Genomic DNA, 21,317 nt, shown 5'->3' on the forward strand with positions numbered 1-21,317 from the left:
GTTAGTGTTTTCGTACTTCGTTGGCAGATCATGCACTGTCTACCTCGGTCGCTTCCACGCAGCACAGGGCTGGGGGAAAATCTCTGTGAGACAGACGGTTTTCTGGTATGCGGAGCACATATCCCAACCAGTGCAGCCTATTAAGCGTGAGTAATTCATCTATCGCGAGAGAGTTGCTTCTTCTTAACACCATCTGGTGTACCTCAACATTACTAATCCGATATTCCCACAAGACCTGACCAATGCTTCAGAGGCACCCATGGTCAGACAGACATCTGCGTGCAGAGGCCGTGTCCCTGATCCATAAAGCAGTGTTGATCGCACCACCGCAGTGTAAACTCTTCCCTCGACAGACAAACTCACGTCACGTCGGCACCATAGGTTTTGGAGGTTGGCGGAAGCCCCACGGCTTTCCCGATTCGAGAAATACTCTCATCTCCAGCTAGTCCGTCGGAACTAATACAGCTGCCCAGGCGAACTAATTTATCTACCACGTCGATTGGCTCACCTGCGGGCACGAGGTGTGGGTTTCACTCCACCCAGTTTTGTAGCAGCACTTTACAATTTGCAGGTGTGAAGCGCATGCCAAACCATGTGGCAGAGTTATTTAGGTCATTTAAAATCGTTTGCATTTGGGAGGGATCTGGACTAGGGAGAGCAATATCGTCTGCATCCTTAGTGTCTGAGGGAATGTCCCGGGAGCATTTCGACTCCCGGGGTTTCAGAGGCAGGCAGAGAAATTGCAAGCAGAATATTAATAATAAGTTTGAAGAGGAAAGGGGATGAGGACAGCCTTGTCTTACACCACTAGACCTGGTGGACTCAGGCGAGATTTTCCCGATACTCGTACTTGCCCATCGGAGTTCTCATACAGTGCCCTCATAAGAGAGAGAAATTCGGAAAGGATACTTGATCGTTAGACACTGCCAAAATTGCTAACAATCGGCAAAATCAAAAGCAGCTTTCAAATTAAGAAGAACGACCAACGTGGGACATGAGAAGGAGTGGCGCTGTTCAAGAATTTGCCGATGCATCCTCGATCAGGGCGAAACCCAGCTTGATTCTCACGAATCTGTCTCCCCCGATAATCCATCAACCTGCGCAAAATAATGCCAGAGAGCACCTTAGATGCGGCAGATTCCAGGGTGATACAACGATAGTTTTCACACGACGTTTTCGCTCCATTTTTGATAACTGGGATGACGCTTGAGAAGCTCCATTCGGCTGGTATTTGTCGATATAGTACGTTCTTGTATTCTCAGACCTTCAAAAACACGAGAATATACAGAACGCCCTCCAGAAGTTCCCGTACACAAAGATGCCTATTCCTGTTAAGTTTTGTGAATAAGGATATAACAGACGAAGGCCTGGTGTTCATATGGCTGCCAAACTTGTCAATCTGAAACATGTAGTCGATAGATGTTTTTGGATGCGCTTTGCACCCACAAAGTGAAGGGTCATGCTCGTGGACATGCCCTCACCAGACACGTCGCTTACAACCCGAAAGCAGACAATCGAGGTTGTGAATCATCTTACATGTTTTACGAATCTCTAAGGCTTGGGTTGCATTTGTTAATATCAGAGACCTATGACGGCGAGGTGACATATCCACGAATTTCAAGTGACCTATACAATAGGCTGAGGTGCAGGCTGCTTTGTGGTATGGCTGCGAGACATGGTCCCCACGAGTAGGGAAACTGGAAAATCTTCACATCTTTGGCAAACGTTTTCTCAGAACCATGGTTGGTGCCAGCGAAACGAGACGAGACAACAGCGACAAGATACTTAGAACACGATTGCTCGGTTGCGCAACAGCAAATTCAAATGAAGAATGAAATGCAAGCCTACTGATCGACGATGGGGTTTCTCTTGTAAGTTGCTCAGAGTGGGTGTTTTAGGGAACCCCACTGAGTGCTCCCAAATGTTTTGCTTTCACGTAGTTTCAGATGGAAAGTCCGTTTGCCTTAAAATTTCCTGTTGGAAGATTTTCCGTCTATATGACAGTAGTGACCGCCTCGTGAGTTTCCAGGAATCCGACCCGTTGTTCGTAATCAGCATTCCCATCTGATCTCATCTTTGTTTCTGTGACCGTTATGTATGTGGGGGCTATTCACAAGGTTCCATGGTTGCCCGTCGGCATGAGTCGCATGGTAACATCCTGATAGTACGTAGTAGCCAGGACACCATGGTCTTCTCGCACGTGAAACCGATTTGAGACGAGACGACCCTTACCGATAATCCATCACACCTTGGTAAACCCATCAGAGCCTCGTTATCTTATCTGTAACAGCTGTCATACCACGGTTACCTCCACGATAGAGAAGAACTGGGCTTTCAAAGAGTCGCAGAAATGAATCCAGACGGGAAAGAGAACCAATGGTCGTCACCAGAATATTTTATATCTCTGTTTCCTGACAACATAGGTGGGATCCGTTTGCTGGTCAACATCAGCGGACAGCCGAAGTTGTTTCTGACATTCGTCCCCCCTTGGTTACTCATAATATTTATTTTGCTTTTAGCCTATCTATCTTCCTCAAGTACTTTGCGCATCCGCAATGAACGTGGATCCGTACTGGTGCGGAATTTGTGATTTGACATTCAAGTCAGAAAAAGTTAGTCCTTTGTTAATCAGTGTCGATTTTCCTACCCTTGTTCAGGAGAGTTATGAGCATGACATATCCATCGAACATCACGAGCGATACGAAGCTTCACAACGTGCTCTAAAACAACCAGTGTAGGTTTTTCTGCTTTGTCTACAAGTTTGACATAGTGTCCATTTCTGTTCCCTCTGTGACGCCTGGGGCATGACTAGCATGGATTCATGGAAAAGCCATCTTGAGGGAAAGCGACATAACTCTTCCCTAAGGTATTTTCACAAATTTTACTCTGATAAAAGGTGAGGAAATGTGTTGAATAAGTGTTTCATTTGCTTGTTGACGTATCCGTTGTATGACGAACAGCTGCTCTGTTGTTTACTCAAATCTGGAGTGTTGTATTTAGCTACATTACCTTATTTACTATGATTTTCCGAAGCGCATCTAGCTGTTTATGGGATCTCTACTATACGGAACCCTAATGCAGGGAACTAAAAATTCAGGTGTGGTTTCTACAGTAAATGGTCCGAGTTCTTCCATTATGTCTGCGACACCCAGATGGATTGCACTGTTTCGCTAAATTGTGATTCGAGCACCCGTTGAACTAGCTATATCCGGACAAATGACATACCTCAGATCAGCATAAGGGTGTCATCATCATCATCACTGTTCAACACTGATGCTTCACTGCCGTACGACCATGACTTATTTGAAAGCCTTATTGTAAAGAAAAGAGTAAAGGTGGACGGGGAAGGGACTTAGTGCTAGCTTAACACAAACACTCCGAGGTGCCTACACCTCCAGAGATTCACTCAGGTAATCTGGACAGAAACTGACAACAAGAACGCCACTGACATCGGTTGGCAGCCATATCTTGTAGTGTCTCCAACCAGTCACATTGAGGATCACGCGATCCCCATCCTGGAAGGCGAGTTGCACCGACAGCACCCAAGCGTTTCTTGACCTCCTTCATACTCCTTTGCCAGGTTAAGGGTTGGCCACCTCTCTGTTTACGCCACTCTGAGTTGAGCGTGGAAAACAGCACTGTCTTCTGCAAACGATGGTTCGGCATACGTAACACATGTCTCAACCAACGCAGCTTCTGGTGCTGGACACATTCTTCAGTGGAAGTACCCGTTACACAACCGAAAACGCACTTTCCAACTGCCTCGTTACGGATTCGCCGACACCAACTCACTCGAGCTATGGTTCTGAGACAACGATTGTCAATTGTTAGATGATCTGTACCACTTGGACAACAAGAAACTTGTTTTCGAATAAAACATTAGTGTTTGAGGTCAGTTTGGCAGTGCAGCACATTTTGGTGTCTGTGATTGGCAGAAGAATGCAATCCAGTTTGAATGGCTACCTTTACTGCTTGCTAGTAGAGGTCCGGACTGGTCAGACTGATTCGGGCGCACTTAGGTGCAAAATGGACTATTGCTTGGCTTATGTGAATCATGCTAGTGGCATGTCAGCAATGTTGGTGTACGTGGAATGGTATTTGGACAGTGCTATGTTGCATAAGTTAAGCTGATTAAGCCATATATTTCACATGTCAGATAGGTCTTTTTGTCCAACGTTATACTAACTATATGCAACCGAACGATAGCTAGTCAATGTTCGGGCAACGAAATATGAAAGCACTGGTAATATACTCAATCAGGTTGACATATGTGGATGCAGGCTAGTCGTTTAGGTGTAGCACCCTTTCGGTGCCCAGCTGCCATGCTACCCGAAGAAAGCATGAGGGCCGGGATACTGACAGGTTATCCAAGGCTAGACAGGGGGAGTCGAGAGGCAGAGGTCGTGTTCGAACCACAGACCTTCTGGCCAGTAAATTCGCGCTCTAACCACTTGGTCCATCTCGACCCATCTATCCGACACAAGTGGTTAACTACACTGGCAGATATTGAATTTAACACCCAAACCATCACTTTTAGTGTGCTGCTGCTCCGACTTCTCATTACTTCAGAGCAAATCCTCATCAATGAACTGGCCAGTCTCTCGTCTTCAGTGTGTGGCCGTTCCGTACTTTCTATTTCATTTTCCTGTTTCCTTTTGGGGAAAGCATATGGCTAGGACCAACATACATTGCGTACGTGTTTCACAGTCAAAGTCGTTCATTTGTATCACCCTTTCGGTGCCTAACTGCCATGCCACTCGAAGGAAGCACGAGGGCTTGGATACTGGCAGGTTGCCCAAGCCCAGACAGGGGAAGTCGAGAGGCAGAGGTCGGTTGCTAACCACGGACCTTCCGGTTTGCAAATTCACGCTCTACCTGAGGAATGCCTTCTAACAGTCAGTGGACAAGAAATAAGGTCACACACTGATCGCCGAGGCGGTAGAAATCACCAAGCATCCAAGCGTTAACAGATTGGAAGGCGTGGAACTGGCTAGCGTGTGGAGCACGGTCTTGGGTCACTCGAGCTGACACATGTTGGCGTGCGGTCATCAGAAGTAAGAGTGATCATCATCTGAAATCCACTTCACCTCAACCCCCCTCAAATTAAATTGTCGGAGCACTCACAACCCCACAAAGACCAGGGAAAATCTAACAGCGGCATCCGAGGTAAATCATTAAGTGAAGCACCCTGAAGTGGAAGATTAAGGAACGAAAAGCGATGGGAACTAATTTGGAATCCCTCCAACCCATCAATTCAAGATTTTGGCATCCACACTAGCCGACAAGAGCCGTTAATTGACACTCAACACTGATCTAGTTTAAAGAGGACTTACTGATTGGTTCCCCGTCTGTCTTATAACCTGGCCAATTTGGTGACCTGTTCACTTGGCCTAAGGAAGCTTTTGTGTCAAAAGCGAAACGTTGCGCAAATAAAAACTACCAATTGTTTACCAAGCTCTTCTGAAACGAAAGAAATAAGGTTGTTACACACTTCTTGGAACAATGATACGTTTGTTGACCTTTGCTAGAAAATGGATCACTGTGGTGCGATGGCGGTTGCGAGTCTGTTGCGTTGGGTGAGGCAAATAGTGTTCTTCCTGTCTAGAGCCCTAGCACTAACACATTTCGCTTGTGAAGTGCAACTGGTTTCTGAATCACTGGCCTGCAATGACTCCGTTTATTCTGCCAAGTCCGATGATTGGAATTTTTCGTCAGTACTAATACAAATTTCTGATAAGCTCAGTTGCAAAGATTTGCTCGAGAGAAACTGACTCTGGCCTGAATGTGAAAACACGTCCGATGGGTCACCGCACAAGCCCGGTCGGGCTTAAAAATGACGAGACGGTTAGCTTGTTGTCTGCGTATTCAGAACATTCCTCCCGGAATACTTATAACAAAAAATTTCCGAGTAGAGGGGCTTCAAACTAACCTAGACTTCTTAAAAAGCTAGGCCACAAAAAGTGCAGCCTGGATTTGAAAACTCCTATTAGTTAACATTCATTCGAAAGCATCTTCTCGATCGGCCTCAAAAACGTTAGCCGGAATTTTTTCATCACGAGCTGAAAAGCCACGCTATTTTTCACACTGATTTGATCATATGGATTCTCATTTGAAGCACTAAAACCAAAGACTTGATGCAGTACTACAAAGCCCGCTAAAAAACTCTTCAACAGCCCACGGTCGGTCACACCCTTCTTGCGGCTCCTTGTATCCATGCCTATGCTCTCCATTTCGTTGTACTTTACCAACTGGGCAAAGCTATATGATGCTGGGGGCATCACTTTTATCAACAAGCTCGTTAATAGGCTGTAATCACCATAGGCCGGATACTTCGACCGTAGGTTGAGCTCAGCCTGAGAGTTTATAGGGTCGAGGGTATTAATGGTATTGTTGTATCTCAGATCGTCAGTGATTTCCACGTTTAAATTATCTTTTTGAGTAATTTGTTGAACGAGAAGCGTGTGCGACTCATTCACTATTGGCCCAACACTAAGTCTATCGATTTTTTCTGAACTTCTTCGGTACAATAACCTTCTTATCGATTCAGGCATTTTTCAACCATTTTTTCACTTCGGTTCATACATTGTCCTCATTTTTCGAATCTAGTCACGGTGGTGGGCAGGACCCAAGCACTTTTATCAGAAAACAGTCTCATTCTGCGGGCAATACGACCAAAGCGAAAAAACAACATTCAGACTCTGACTCATCTGTACATAATTCATCCGAATCCCAGCGGGTCAGATTACTTTCTGGTGAGTGTGTTATAACTCCGCTTAATGTTGGTACGCGTAAACATCCGTGAAAATAGCCACCTCAGGTCGCAGGCGATTACATTGCCCGTTCACATCACTCTCTTTTAAACACCTCTGTTTCTTTTCCCGACACAGATATGTTCTCATTGGTCCACAGCTTATTGATTCGCACTAACCAGAATAACTGCATGAGGACAGAGAGAGGGCTATTCAAACGGGAGTCCTGTGGATACAAAAACTACCAATGCGCCGTAACTCTCATATGTCAATGGCTTTTGAAACGAGAGGACGTTGAGGCACTTGAGCCAAATGTCATCATTGAGAACATCCTCAGGAACCTCTATTCTCTGGACCAGTCTTACATTTAATAGCACATGGTTTGATGTTGAAGGTTAAATTGTAAATCAGCTGTGTGATGCCGTCTGCTTTCTGTCTGTAGTTCAGTGCTCCCTCAGTTCATCCACATCATTTGAAACTAACTCGTACGCGCCATTCTAGCCTGATCCAATGATATTCTTCTCGTTCGTGGAAACTTTATGGATCAGGGTACGTAACTGGTCCTGATAATGAGCGTGTCACCTTCTAACCGGACTGCCTAGCTGAATTTTTATGCTCTGTGTCCTATATTGCGCATTTACTTGGTCGGCAAATTCTGTCCTGCTGATGTCATCTTGCTCCGACACGATTCAGAAACGTGTTCATTTCACCTTACTTTCAGTCGCCCTCGTTAGGGATGTGAGGCCCTTTACAACACACTAGACCCTTCTTTGTTCATCTTCTTCTAAACTATGACGATCACCAGTTACGGATAATCAAGCACTAGCACTTGTTAACTGTCCGTTGTTGTCCATGATGATCCCATGCATACAAAATTGTTTGTTCGACTTTGCAGTTTTTTTTTCATGTTCATCTATCGCGCGAGATATTTGCAACAATGTTTGACAGTGTATCCGTTGATAGTATTCTGCCTATCCCTTAGGCGAACAAAAGAAGTCCACTACTATGACGGGAACATCACGACAAGTTAACACGAAGACAATCGATCAACACAATAAGGTTACTACCTCTGTCGAAAAACTCGATACCAATCTGTCAGTTCCGCCTCCACTGCAAGGTGGTCTTATGTTGAATATTGTAAGTGAGCTGTTGTTTGATTGTTTCTTTTCCTTCACTACTTTACCCGTCCTCTTTTGCGTCCTTGTTCATCGAATTATCCGTTTTTTTATTCCCGATAATCAAAAGGGTTAGAAACCGTTGCACCTGTTTTTTCGGTGTCTTGAAGCGAAAATTCGGTGGATTGTGAATACTTTGTGTTGTCGTTATCTATACTTGCGTTGGTAACTGACAGTGGGCTAGCTCTCGGACAATTTTTCAAGCTTTTTTGTGTATTATCATATCAACCCGCAGTCTTTCGGTCTGTAGTTAGAGCACGGATTTACTGACTGGAAGGTCCGTAGTTCGAATCCGAGCTCTGTCTCTCGACTTCCCCTGTCTAGGCTTGGACCCGGCAGTATCCTAGCCCTTGTGGTTTTTTTCTGGTGACATGGCAGCTAGGTATTGAAAGGGTGCTACGGCTGAACGATTATCATTTTCCGGTAATATTTACTTCACCCATTGACACTGGCCTCATCTGAACGTTCTGGAGGACTTATATTCATCCCATTGTCCACAGTACCTTGGTATCTCATGCAAAATCTACCAGTTGCCAACGTTCTTAACCGGCTTCCCAATACGGTTAGTTTCATTTTGGTACATCAGCTAGGACTGGCCGTTCACATGCGATAGAAGCCAGGCATCCACCTACTGCGATTGGCATGAATAAGTGTTCAAAACAAACCGGCATTTTGGGTTTGTAGCATCATCGCGTTCGGTATCGAACACCGGTCACTTGTTCACTGAACAAAGTAAAGCAGTTCAGTTGGTCTGACTCGACTGCTCAGTTCACCGTTGCAATAAGGGTGGGATCCGTCAACAGCAGCAGTTCACTACACATTTCTCTGCTTAATCCATGTTGTCATGATCTGTTGTGTTATACTGATATATGTTTCTCGTGGCGGATTTACAGACTTGTCTTATTTCTGGGTACTTCATATGCTAACTGAACCTGCGACTCAGGCATCAGTAGAGATGCCTACGATCGAACGGAAGGATCCTTGCTAGACTAGATACCCGTTGATATTCGCCTCTTTGTGGTTCGTGGGCAACGTCCGTAAAGGAGCCTCACAAGCAGGACGTTGATCGTTATCTGTTTGTCGTGTCTGCTTTGTCCCAACCGACTATAGCCATGAGGCTATCAAATGCAAGTTTTATGACACAAGTTTTTATGCCAAAAGCTCAGGTATCGCTGTGATTGCCAGAGATCTGAGTGCACGAGTGGGCAGGCTTAGCGCATCTCAGACCCAATTCGATTTAACTCGATATCGACGGACAATGGCGAGCGATTACTTCAGCTGTATTCTGACCGCAGACTTTTTATGCAATTCTAACTTCTGGAATAACCGAAGTTGTGTGTGACTACACGGTGTCCTCCAACAGCTTGCACAGTTATGGGTGCTTCACCTGCAACACGGCGCTACTGGGTCCGATCAAGCACTGGATATCAGACTGAACAGACTGCCATTGGTTGAATCTCAGCGAAATTTTTCTCCCGGCCCCGAACGTAGTTTGGCCCGACGAATTAGCAGACGTCAAGTGAAAGTGAGCGTACGTGCCGACCGTTAGGTCTAGTGTACTCGGATACTAGGAAAATGGAAGAAGCCCAGAACTTCTGCTATGCCCGAAAATTATTTCACCTGATCCATGTAGCAGCCCCCGGAAACCACCTATGGGTGAAACCATCACGGAGCAAATTGACGTGACCATATTGAACAGAAAAGAACCATGGGCCAAATACTTTGAATAGAAATTATGTTGTCCACTCGATGCCTCTCACTTGGATAGTACAGCTGAAGTAGAAAAGCGGACGGTGTATCTGGAAGCTTCTATGGCCTTGGAGGTCTAGGCTGTATTCTCTCTCACCGAGCCCATGGTCCAGATGACCTCCGACCCGCGTTGTTCAAAGATGGAGGTAAGGTCCTCCTCTGATCTGTTTGCCTGTGTCTTAAAAAACAATGATATCTCCAACAACTAGGAAGAATCAGTGATGGTGCTCATTCTCAAAAAGTAGCTCGTGGTGAATGCGGTAATCACAGGAGAATCAGCTTGATTTCGGTCGTAAGGAGACTATCGGCGTCACTTATCCTTCATCGCTTTATGATGGCACGTGAAACACCAACTCGTGAGCAGTAAACGAGATTATGACCTGGTAATTGTGTTGGCCGAATCTGCACACCCTATCAGGTGCTATAACAGCGCCACACGCACAAACAATTTTGATATTCCTGGATTTCCATGGCGCATTTGACTCGATTGACCGCTGTGTTCTCCATGGAATGTTTTCCCAGCACGAAATGCCCCAGAAGTTTGTGAATATAAGCTTCCGTACACAAAGTGGTGCCCACTCTCTCCATTCCTTTTCAGTTTGGTGATGGACGAGACAATGCAACGAACGCTGGGCGGGCTTCATAACTCTGGTGTTCAACTAGCTGCTGAAAAAGCCTTGTCGATCTGGAATATGCAGACCACATCGTTCTCGTCTTCGGAGAGGAGATGACGCAGGTGTTTTTGGATGAACTGACCGAAGTCATGCCGTCCTTCGGCTTTGCACTCACAAAGTCATGCTTCTGGACTTGCAGTCGCTGCACACACCACTCATAATCCGGGGAGAGGTACTCGAGCGTTTGCTGGAGCGTTTTGCGTATATCGAAAGTTGTAGTAGTTCCGACTGTAATGTGACAGATGAGGTCCGTGCACAGATCTCCAAGGCGTGGATAGCGTTTGCCAATTTGCGACACCAATGGGGGCAAGCCGGCATGTTGAATCTCCAGGGACGTGTATCAGCCTACAATGGGGTTGTTTTGCTGTACTCCCGAGAAACAGCATCATAGAGTGGTGGAATTGAAATTTCTTCGCGTATTCGCTGTAGGCTTGTGTCAGCGTGTGTGCAACGATACTATTAAAAATCCGTTGTCCAGGGGGATATGTTCAGCGCCAGAATATGCGGTAGTTAGGCTATGTTGCATCATCGTTTGCCGGAGGGAGTTCTGTTTTCCATGCCCATCTCAGAGTGGCGCGTGTAGAGAGATGGTCAACGTTCGATCTGGCAGAGAGTTATGATGGAGATTATGAAACGTCTGGGTACTGTCAGTGCGAGTCGCCTTCCAGGATAGGTACTCTACGTGATCATCTGTGTGTGTGGATGGGAACGCTGTTAGATGTGACTGTTGATGAATGTCAATGGCGTTCGTGTTGTCAGTTTCTATCCAGATTGCCTGAATGAGTGTCTGGAGGAGTGAATGTGATGGGCTAGCTCTAATTACCTTCCGATCCACTTTTATTTTTTCTCATCAATAAGGCTTTCAAATAAATCATGGTTGTATGCAACGAAGCATCAGTGTTGTGCATTGATGCTATGCTCTCAAAGATGGTGATAGTGGTCCTTCCGACGGAACGCTGACCGTTTTGAATGAAACAATCGGCACCGTCCTCATCCCAGTCATCTGTCACACGTGCGCGAGATTAAATTAAACTCCTCAAGAGTTTTGTTCTCGCTTCGGATGACAAGCCGTTTTCGATTGCAATATTAACTCCTTATTCCATTTAACAGTACAGTGCAGTCGCTAGTTCACAGGGAATTCCAGAAAGAGTGCCATCATGTACCTTAGGAAAGGTTTGCCTCGACAGGATACAAAAGTTTTGGCATTACGTGGGACTAATAAATAAGTAATGTTTTCAGGCCTATGCCAAAAATGTTGCAATTCCTGTAACAGTTCTGCAGGAAAAGGCAGCAAAATTAGAAGGCCAGATGGAATACGTAGGTTTCAAAAATCCCGTTGCAAGTTTTACGGTCTAATCATAAAACGACCAAAGTATCCTCCGACGTGATGAGTTGGAGAAACAGACGAATCAATTCGTTTCTGTCTGTTATTATAAACAATGTGGATCAAAGCAATAAAACTTTTCATACTGAGCGTAACGCAAGTCTTGTTTGGGGAACGTGTTCCAAAGAACGCCCCCATCACCTACCGAGGCTTTTCTAAAGGAGTCTAGTTTCGTGAAATCCGCTTGTTACCGAACAGCACCAGTTGTTCAAAGGTCCTTAAAAGAGAAATGCCTCAGACTGATTACTTAAAGATCCAAAAAAGAATTGTTTTCACATCTACCTTGTCATATCTGGTAGAATTGGATGGAAACATTAATGACGCTAGTCATTTAGACGTAAATCCGTGGGACCCGCAATTGTAAGCGTTTTTTGATGGTCACCCACTTTTCGGGAGGAACACTATAGTCGCTTACAACAGTGAACCCGTAGAAGGGGACCATTCCGACACGAGACTAAACCCTGGAGACGGCAATGGTGTGCTTGAATTCGATATTTCACTGCCAAGTCATTGCTTGACCTCCCATGGCAAGCATAGCTCTCCGAGGAAGTTGTTTGACTGGAATGCGAAGCACATGACCAAGCCAACGCAACCTGTGGCGCCTGATAATTTGGGCAAGTTATTTCTTCCGGAAACTGTTCGACTTATTTCAACATCACTGATCCGCTGTTCTCACCGGACTCGAACAATGCCCTGAAGACACCGACTTTCAAACACTGAAAAAGATTTTAACGTTCTAGGCGGCCAGTTTTCTTACCCATATTACAATGCTACATATGTCCGACTGGTGGCACACTTTCCTATCCTTTCCAATCCGGATTGAAATATCATCTCTGGCTCGACGACGGGACTGATACAGCTATTTAGGTAAACCGATGTGTCTACCACCTCAGTTGGTTCATACATAAGTATGAGTTTCGGGTTCGAATCCACTGGGACGAAGTTCAAGTCATTGTAGCCCACAGAATCTTTAATGAAGCACTGAAGGCTGACCACCACTTCCCGGTAGTACCTTTACGTCGAGCTTTGGAGGTGCATTCTTTGTGAAATGCAGCCATTCACTTCACTTTATCCTACATTCAGTCACTCTTTTTCTGGTAACTTCGGCACGATAAAAGTTCTGGAGCAGTTTTTTTATTGTATTTCTCTTTCGAAAAAAGCTACATAAAGATATCCTACTTTGTAGCATAGGTGATGGAAAACTGCAAACTGGGTTTGCAAAAATATGTGACTCGATTGGATATCTTGCTAGTGAGGAAGTGTACGTCGATATTCTGAATTTCGACGCAACTGACCTTGGTGCACCCGTTGCGCTGCGCATTTAGCTGACGTGTTACTTGTCCGTCCACCCTAAAAATAATACACAAGGTTGTGTAAATTCAATACCAGAAAAATTTTCTCCTTAGAGGGGCAGAAGATTGTTGCAAACCCACTGCTCGCAAGCACTCATTGGGCCCAAACAGGATGAACCCTAGTGTTGTCTACAAGTTCCCGTTAACCTTAGAAGTTCGTTTAACGGTTAACCTATACGGTTAGTATTCCACCTACTCAGAGGTTTAATTGTTGACCTCTCCTGTCTTCTTTACCATCACATTGTTTTTCGCAGCTTGAAACAGTCGGACCTGATGTATCAAAACGGCAAACCACGGCTTTGTCCCCTCCAAAAAGAAACATGTCTCTGCATAGCCGTGGTGAGCACAGGCTGTCTGGCTGTACCAGGGGGCGCCCAATGGTTGAGCGGAATAAATTCCCTCCTACTGGGTCTCCCCGGGGTGCACGATCAAGCCGTGAGGTATCAACTAATAGACATTCACGTCCAAACTCACTGAGCATTGATATGACAGATGTGTCGTCCACTGTAGAGAAAGTCCCGAGTGCTCCCAGTTCGCCGACGGTCCCCGAGACACATGAAGCAGGCGGAGATCTGAGAAGGATGCAAGAGGCTTTGGAAATATCACAAAAACTGGAAACTTTAAAAGTGAAGCAAATGAATTTGGAAAAGCAGCTCCATCAGCTCCAGACGGCATTAGCCGAAGTGAGTTCATTTTATCCTCCTTTACCCATCTGTCCTGATATAGCGTTTTTCAGGATGTGTAGCACGTTCTGTCAACGACGTGGTAACCAAGGGTTGGTTTTCGTTTGTCCTCAGTCATCGCTTACCACTTCTCGTACTGTGGACTTTGCGTCAAAAGATAAACTTACCACGTGTCCTTATTAGTCTTATCCTGAACGCAACCCTTGGTGTATTTCATAAACCCTTTTCCTATTCCGCTACACTTCCTAGAATAAGGTCGAAATTTAACGTTCCTAAATTTCTCCATACCTGCCTTTGCTGACAAATGGTAAATGACTCTCAAACCTAGAAATTCTGAACTCATGCCAATAAATTACTAAGTAAATGCTTAGAAAAGCTTCCAAAAGCCTTTTGTATCTACAGACATCGGAGGTTGTTGGTGGTAACTATTTGCATGTGTGATTCTGACGAATTGTGCATGATGCCTGTGTATCATGCAGTCCGATGTTTCAACCGAATATTCATGAGGCCGAGTGGTAAAACAGTCGACCTTTTTGGAGGGTTCCCCCAAGAGAACTGGTCCAAAGTATTAGCCTCCGGGGGAAATGGGCTTCAAAGAGCCATGCAGGTGTTGCCTCCTGAGCGCTGGTCAAGTCATCCGGTGTTTACTTCATCATCATGGTCGGTCGCGTTACAGATGTGTTACTTAGTGTCACCGATAACTGCAGTCGTACGTACTGTAATTTGTTCGTCTGTGCGTTTTGTGTCCGTGACATACAACTTTGTCCATCCACGTCACGTTAGAAAATAGCTCGGTTTTTTGGCTTCTTTACGTCCCAAACAATCAGTCGCCAGATTGTGAAGGCGAGATATGGTGACGTTTTCCATCAAGTCGAAACCGGACTGTCAAAGTGGGCTTATCCAGTGAACTGCCCTTCACTCTCACCGATATTCCGCTAAATTCCCGTTTCGATTGGACGTTCTGCCAATGGGCGTCATTCAGTCATTGCGTCGTAAGCGAACTTCCTTTGTGAGCACGTTTACTTCACACGAGCTCAGCTGCAGTCGGTTACCACGGAACGAGATATAAGCGTACACATCCGTAACACAGGCTCAGTAAAACATGAAAGATGGACAAAAGAGCTTCAATTTATCATGGTTAAAAAAGCATATGCGTTTGTACAAAGAGGGAGATCCTTCTTCAGATTCAGTGGCGAAACGTCTGCTTGGCGTGTTCTTGACTCCACCGCAAGCTCTTTATTCAAGCACCAAACAATTCGAGAATGCCTTACTGACTTTAGTGAGAAAAGTGGATTTAATGCGTCCTTCTCTGATAGCGTTTCTTCAAACCTAACTTTACGAAGTTTAGTTGACCACATCAAGTTCCTTTTGTAAGCCTCATGAACTTGGCATTCACTTATCTGGTGGTAACAGTACAGGTTAGTTTCTGGTAGATTCAACCTTGAGTCTTCTTTACACAGCTCATCGTCAAACAACGAATGGTTTTGATAACGTACAATCTGTTTCCTGACCCTGTTTCAACGGGAACCTTCTCAATACCGTTTTCCCCTTTGCGCTGTTTACTGTTTCGGCCAGTAGGAGAATTTTTTACTGCGAAATTTGGGGCCATTACGTGGCTCCCAATCGGTCGTGTAAATCGGGAGCTACGTGATGTGTAATGTGAAAGGTTTCAAATCAGAGGACAGCAATGTGGGTCAACACCTTGTGGCCTGATAACTTAGGTTGCAGAAATCCTTGTCCACAGCAAACGGGAGAGTCTGAACTCATGACTAAACTTTAAAACGTTTCACTGTGCTTGTGCTTTTGTCAAGGGGACGTGGGAACGCGCACGTAAACTACATACGCGCACACCCTGTCCTGATACAGAGGAAACGGTGCGTGTTGGTTCAAACTCTCAACACTCTAGAAAAAGGAATAAACCCTACCCATCAATCAAGTGAATCACCCTGTCCTGTTATATTTCACTGGTGCTGTTGCTTTTACCAGTTCTCTCTCCGCTAGTTTGCATGACTCAGTTGGTGCATGCTCAGTTGAAGCCACATGGTGGTTGCATCTGCCTAGATAAGGTGAAATATGAATTCATCGTTTATGTCAGGCGGTGTTGAGGTTTCCAGTTAGTAACGTCGTTATGTGTGGTTAGAATTATGGTCACAACCTCTGCGTAATAGATTGCATGCCGGGCTTTTCAGTTTAACTTGAGTGGATTTATTAAGTAGTTTAAATGGCCAGAACATAGTGATGCCCCTCAGGTCTCCCACACTAACCTCTTAATTAAGACCATGTTCTGTGCACACTTTATCCGACCGTTCGTTACCTGGTTTATCACACCCGAGTTTTTTTTTGTGATCATCAGACCCCTCTATGAGTTACTTTTCGCTAGCATACCCATGTTCCATGTTTCGGTCATTTCCCGCTCTACTCATGCTGAGTGATTTTATGATGGCGCGGTCTTCCGGTGCGCTGTAGCCGAATTCCGCTCACCCAAGCCTCATTCAATCCGGCACACACCCAAGATCCTTTTACTGAGCGGCGTGTGCCAAGGTAGTAGACAAAGCATTCCACGTTGCATACCTGTGCGACATTGTAATATTCATCTTTGCATGCTACCTATACTGGGTCGACTAGTGGCGTTTAAGCCGATTTTGTTGGAGTTATATCGCATGTATGCGCTCCTGTTTGGCCGCTGGTGAATTCTGTCATCGGCATTGCATTCAGTGTCTGTTGCGAACTGGAACTTAAATATATTTATGCAGGTGTCCATGCACTTTGGCCTCGTTCTTGAGACTACACGGACTGGACCCCAACACTGACAGTCAAGGTAACGGAGTTATTCAGTTTGTCGGCATAGTACTCATAGGTGTACTTTGTGTGGTTCCTGTTTCAGGTTCGAACAGAAAGGCGTGATTTAAAGGCTCGTAGGAAGAATCTGCTGCGAGGTATGTTCCACTCTTTGGATGCCTTAGCCTTATTCGAGTGAAAACCATTGACAGCCTTTTTTCTTATCTTGGTGTCGCATATCGTTAGAAGTGCCTTTGGTGTTTTTACGTCTAAACACTCCTCCCATCTTGAATCGAATGCTCAGTCGCACACAATTCAATCAAAAACTTCAGCTTCATTGGAAGTTGTTTATTCTAAGACGCTTTATCAAGCTTCGTTTTCTTTTGATTCAACCCTCAAATTGCACAGATAAACAGAATGTCTTATTGTTACGTTTATAACGTAGGATTGGCCCAGTCGGATTCAGAGGATGAGAATGTCAGTCGGCGTCCTTCGTTATCTACCGAGTTACCAGTCATTTCTGGTTCACTCTTACCCGATCGTCTATCTTCTGAAAAACAAGTGGCATCGGTTGCTCCAGTTGCTGCTTCCTGTCGGCCTGGCGAACCAGTGAATTGTTCATCTTCATCTGTCAACGGCCGCAACATCGCCGACAAGCAACCGGCAAGACAACCCGGTGATGCTGCACATGGAGATGCAAGTGCTTTTACTACAAGTAAATCTGAATATCCCTCTCTGTTAACCGCCTGCTTCACATTAAGACCAGATAAGGGCTCTCGGCAGACTCATTATTTTAATATTTTCTTCTGAACGCTCGTGCATATCAAGTGGTGTCACACACACCCCCAGCCTGGTTACTGGGTAATCTATTCTGGTTAACTATCCAGATTGCAAGTCAGGAAATTGATATTATTACTACTGACATCACCGTTAATATCGGTTTGCTGAATTTCTCATGGCTATCAGCCGCTGTGGGAATCAGTGGGTACCCAGTATTGACCATATATTGCTTGTTATTCATTGATCAGTTGGTCAGTTTCATAACCCTTGCGTGGATGGTGTAAGATGTAGCTAGTTATTTGGCTAGCAAAACAAATTCTTTGTTCATTTTACTTCCAATACGGACTCTAGGGGTTCACCGGTGAATGCTCGCATGAAGAATACACCACTCGTCCTGACACCTATCCTACAGACATCGCTGCCACGAGCGGTCTCTTCCAAGACTCATTCTCCACCTTATAAATCGGATGTCTAGTTCATCTCGCTTCCGTCTCATGTGCCGTTTCACTAGCTGAAACCACTGTGCACTGAATGAAACATCTTTCTTGTGTGATGTTTACAATTGTCGTTATCTTTAGAGCTTTCTCAGGCAACTTCTGTAAGTGAATCGTGGCTCCATATCATATCATGGTTCGTGTCTCCTATCACACGGGTTTTGTATCGACAGATAGTGAATTTTGCAATGTTGAAGTGGTAAGGGCGTGGGCGTTGAAGAGGTCTTTTACCAGAGTTGGTGGTGGAAGCCGTAAGAAACCAGGTGGGCCATAAATAAATTAACGGAGTGGTGATCGACCAAGGGAGAACATTGTTGGAGTCAAGAGATTTCCGATCCACAATGGTGAATCATCCTTGAATGGGCCGCCACTGCGAAGCGTTTGATGTCCACACTCTTCAAAAGGCTTTTTAAAAAATAATAAGTGAGACGTCTTCAACCATCTACGTGCCCTCATTGTAATTTAAATGCGTTTATTAGGGAAGTTGCTGGTAACATGTTTCTAACTTGTACGCTTCTCGTGAACTAAAGAAGTTTCCTCCCAAACCGGTAATATGGCATCGACCCCTTCTTGCACTTAAGTTTTATATCACTGGATATTTGTCTAGGAAACTGATGACTTACGTTTCCTTTGATTCCTCTCTTCACAGCACTCAACTCGCCATCTCAAACAGTAATGTCCCTGGGTGATCACGCCACTTCAGGTGTGCATGTTGCACACCAACCTCCAAGTTTGACTCCCTCTGCAAGAGAGACACACCTTTTGCCAAATCCGGTAGGTTTGGACAGTACGTCGTCGACGAATGGTATCGATCTTGAGCGATTGGCGTTGATTCGGCAAGCTATCCAGTCGCCAGATAGTTGGCAGTTCACCTTTGAACAGGTTGATCAAATGCTGAGGCAGACGGCTGCCAAGGCAACTGTAGTTGGGGTCAACGCAGTCACAAGTACCGTGGAATCCGCGCCGCCGACTGCCCCACAAACTCCAGCCCCGCCTGAATTACCTAAACGGCCAGGTGGGCAACTCACTTTAACTGTCAGCTTCTGACTTTCTCAACCGTTTTCCTTTTGCAGTGACCGAATTGGGTCATTCTTGCACTAATTTTTGCCAAAATGTCGGTTCTCGTACACTAAATAATTTTTATAAACACATCATCTTTACTCCAGTGCAGTTGCTCGATTCTTTGAGGTTTCCGTATGGCATTGAACCACAAAGTACCTGCAGTAGGTCGTCGCAAGTCTGCTCGATTTTTCGTTCATTTTACTTCAACCTCCTCGATGCGAGTAGTGTTTTGTACCGTTTGTCATAGATGTTTCTTGTTGCTTTTATGTTTCACTAAAGCCGCAATTGGGCATTGTATTCAACATTGGAGGTCAGGTAATAGAGGCTGTTTGTAGAGACGCTACGGTAGGCGATAAAGCTTAGTTGTGTCGCTTTCCATACGTATCTTTCTGGGCTGATTATTGATTGACATCCGAAATGGATCTGTCGGTAGCTGATTCATTGAGTGGCGGATTGTGCAAGCCGCTTATGCTTAGACAGATCCGAGGGAACAGTATTCGGAAGCGAAGAGCGCTGAGGTCTGTTGATAGCCATTACCCAGTCTACAATGGCGAAAAAATGAATGCCAACGTTAGCTCATTTGTGCCAGGGCGCTGGCGACACCCGTCACTCACCAAGTTTCGTCATGTACTGTCTTTGCTTTTACTTCTCAATATGCTTATGCTTCTCAATAATGATATACTTCAGAAATAATCGAAGTTACCCTATAACCTATCATGGCATTCACTGAGGTGCGTTTGATAGACACCAGATGAGGACGGCATTGATGCATCGTTGTAAGCACCATTTTTGGTGATGATGATGTTGACGACGAACGATAAAAAGATTATATCTAACCCCGTGCAAGGCGCCCATTTGAGTGCTTCGGAAGCAGTGCCCCTGGGAAAGCAGGGGAAAATTGTTAGTACGTATGTAAAAGTGAAATTCCATTAGTATACACAAGCGAATATTTAACATCTGTTTTTTTCAGTAGAGGTGGTCTGTCATTTGTATTTTTCATCTATATCCATGGAGTTTGCTTTCGGAAGTGGGGGACGATTGGTGCATATGAACTTAAAACGTGCTATTTAATGAATGAATGGAATCCATGGTTGTGTTTCCGATAAACTAATGCACTCCACTGCCGCCCCCGCGCCATTTCCCTCAAGAGTACGGGACTGATCTGCCTGTCAAACCTTGTGTTCCGTTTATTTCACTTTGCTATTCAGCCTGTCTGATCAAAGGCGAACCTCCGGAGATTGGTGGCAGCGTTTTGGCCGGTGGTGGATACCAACGTGAGAAACAAACTTCTTCGACTGATCAATATCCAATAGCATCTAAATCGGCCGTACTTTCGAATGCAACCGATTCATGTGACTCCTCTGATGACGACCAAGTCGCATCACATCTGGTCAAACCACTGTCACGGAAACCGCCCAAAATTCGAAAGATGGTGAAAGCAGAACCTGAGGAGTCAGGACCATCCACTACACAATATTCCTTTCATCAAACGACGTTACCAGACTCGACTGTGGAGCTTTCCGAAGGTGCCCATTCCATAGTGACTCCGCCATCCTCGCCGCCCCCTAAGCAGTCTGTCAAATTTGGGGAGTTCCACGCATTTGATGGTGGTACAGCGGCCGTTATTGATATGATTCTCCATCAATGTACCAGTAGCATGTTTATTGGTGGCCAAAATGGCATCGTTGTTCAATTTGATTTAAAGGTAAGTATTTCAATGTTGTCTTCGCTTTTTTAGTTTGTGTGCTGTTTTGTGTACACGTTCGTTCAGAACCTCTATCAGACCTGAAATCAGAATGTTCACGTTGCTTCACCATCATCCGACCGAGCCTCATGGCACGCAGTACGTACTTGAGCTTGACCGAAGCTAGAATGGCACCGTCGGTACGAGCTCTTTGGTTTTTAGGTGTAAGTAGTTCAGCGGGAAATGGTAAATGGAATTCAAGTATGCGCTCAAATAATAGAGGCACTCAGGGACAGAAATGGCCAACTAGTTGACCCTTCCATTTGACCCTCGTAAGTGTAATTCTTCCCCATTTAATACACGCCTGGAGAACTAGACGCACTGGGGCACAATTACTTTAGTTCGTGTGATTTGGTGATATCTCGTTCAGTCACACACCGTCGTAATATTGAATGATAAAAGTATCGTATCCGTGTAGTGAACAGCCCAACAGGTGCGTGTATGGATGTATGGTTTGACGATCTAATAGTAGAGCTAATCCAAGGACCCAGGGTAAGACAAGAAGGTAAAATTCTTGTCCCTTGGATTAGGGTACTAGGGGGAACGGAATTAGTGAAATGGAAGGGTACGGGTTGAGCGATTTGTTAAGAAACTTGTTCACATCAGTCCTCCCAAATCGAAGTCGTCTACTTCCAGAACTATGCGTTTGTTCCCTGTCCTCAAATCTTCGTGGCCTATATATATATATATATA

At 45.1% G+C, this 21,317-nt stretch overlaps 1 protein-coding gene across 1 annotated transcript in view; it reads left to right on the forward strand.

The window, feature by feature from the left end:
• Window positions 1-2,781: 2,781 nt before the first annotated feature.
• T265_01910 (hypothetical protein) overlaps window positions 2,782-21,317 on the forward strand; it is a gene marked incomplete at both ends in the record, with an annotated part of 29,621 nt that continues 11,085 nt past the window's right edge. The window contains 8 exons of the mRNA XM_009166036.1: window positions 2,782-2,896; window positions 6,607-6,752; window positions 7,732-7,886; window positions 13,338-13,766; window positions 16,651-16,702; window positions 16,990-17,259; window positions 18,468-18,833; window positions 20,029-20,585. Of these exons, the coding sequence (XP_009164300.1) occupies window positions 2,805-2,896; window positions 6,607-6,752; window positions 7,732-7,886; window positions 13,338-13,766; window positions 16,651-16,702; window positions 16,990-17,259; window positions 18,468-18,833; window positions 20,029-20,585 (2,067 nt within the window). The remainder of the gene's footprint in view (window positions 2,897-6,606; window positions 6,753-7,731; window positions 7,887-13,337; window positions 13,767-16,650; window positions 16,703-16,989; window positions 17,260-18,467; window positions 18,834-20,028; window positions 20,586-21,317) is intronic.

The sequence above is a fragment of the Opisthorchis viverrini genome (genome assembly GCF_000715545.1).
Source record: "Opisthorchis viverrini unplaced genomic scaffold opera_v5_21, whole genome shotgun sequence".
Classification (NCBI taxonomy): domain Eukaryota; kingdom Metazoa; phylum Platyhelminthes; class Trematoda; order Opisthorchiida; family Opisthorchiidae; genus Opisthorchis; species Opisthorchis viverrini.